Source organism: Eimeria tenella, genomic scaffold (assembly GCF_000499545.2).
Source record: "Eimeria tenella Houghton genomic scaffold, Eth_scaff2427, whole genome shotgun sequence".
NCBI classification, from domain to species: Eukaryota; Apicomplexa; class Conoidasida; order Eucoccidiorida; family Eimeriidae; genus Eimeria; species Eimeria tenella.
This window is the reverse complement of record NW_013542290.1, coordinates 1096-1616: the sequence shown is the minus strand read 5'-3', so window position 1 is coordinate 1616 and position 521 is coordinate 1096. Positions and strand designations below refer to the sequence as shown.

Genomic DNA, 521 nt, shown 5'->3' with positions numbered 1-521 from the left:
CTGCTGTTGCTGCTGCTGCAGGGGCCTCAGCGGGGGCATTAGCTGCTGTTTTGGGGGGTTTGCGTCTCCGCTTTTCGACTTCCATTTCCTCAATGAAGAGAATGGGCGCGGACCTGAGAGCAGCAGGTGCGTCCCAGCTTTTGCTGCTGCTGCTGTTGCTGCTGCAGTTGCTTGACTGCTGTATGCAGCGGCAAGCGAGTAGCCTTCGCTGGGGATCGCCTGGAACCGCCTGGAGTCGCCTTGCCTAATGCCCCTTCCCGCTTCTGCTGCTGCTTCTGCTGCTGCTGCTGCTGCTGCTGCTGCTGCTGTTGCTGTTAGGCACTGCGCACCGTCTGGCGTCTGTGTTGAAGCGTGAGCTGCGGGCGACGCTGCCGGAAGACGCCGCCGAAGTTTTGGGCCAGCGTCCCGGAGATGTGACAGTAACCTACACCACAGTAAGCAGCAGCAGCAGCAGCAGCAGCAGCAGCAGCAGCAGCAACATAAGCAGCAACAGCAGCACCAGCAGCAGCAGCACAGCCAGC

General features: G+C 61.0%; 1 protein-coding gene across 1 annotated transcript in view; it reads left to right on the top strand.

Annotated features, from left to right (window-relative positions):
• Window positions 1-92: 92 nt before the first annotated feature.
• Window positions 93-521, top strand: part of ETH_00043390 (patatin-like phospholipase domain-containing protein, putative) — a gene marked incomplete at both ends in the record, with an annotated part of 853 nt that continues 424 nt past the window's right edge. The window contains 2 exons of the mRNA XM_013374979.1: window positions 93-126; window positions 319-434. Coding sequence (XP_013230433.1) covers window positions 93-126; window positions 319-434 — 150 coding nt within the window. The remainder of the gene's footprint in view (window positions 127-318; window positions 435-521) is intronic.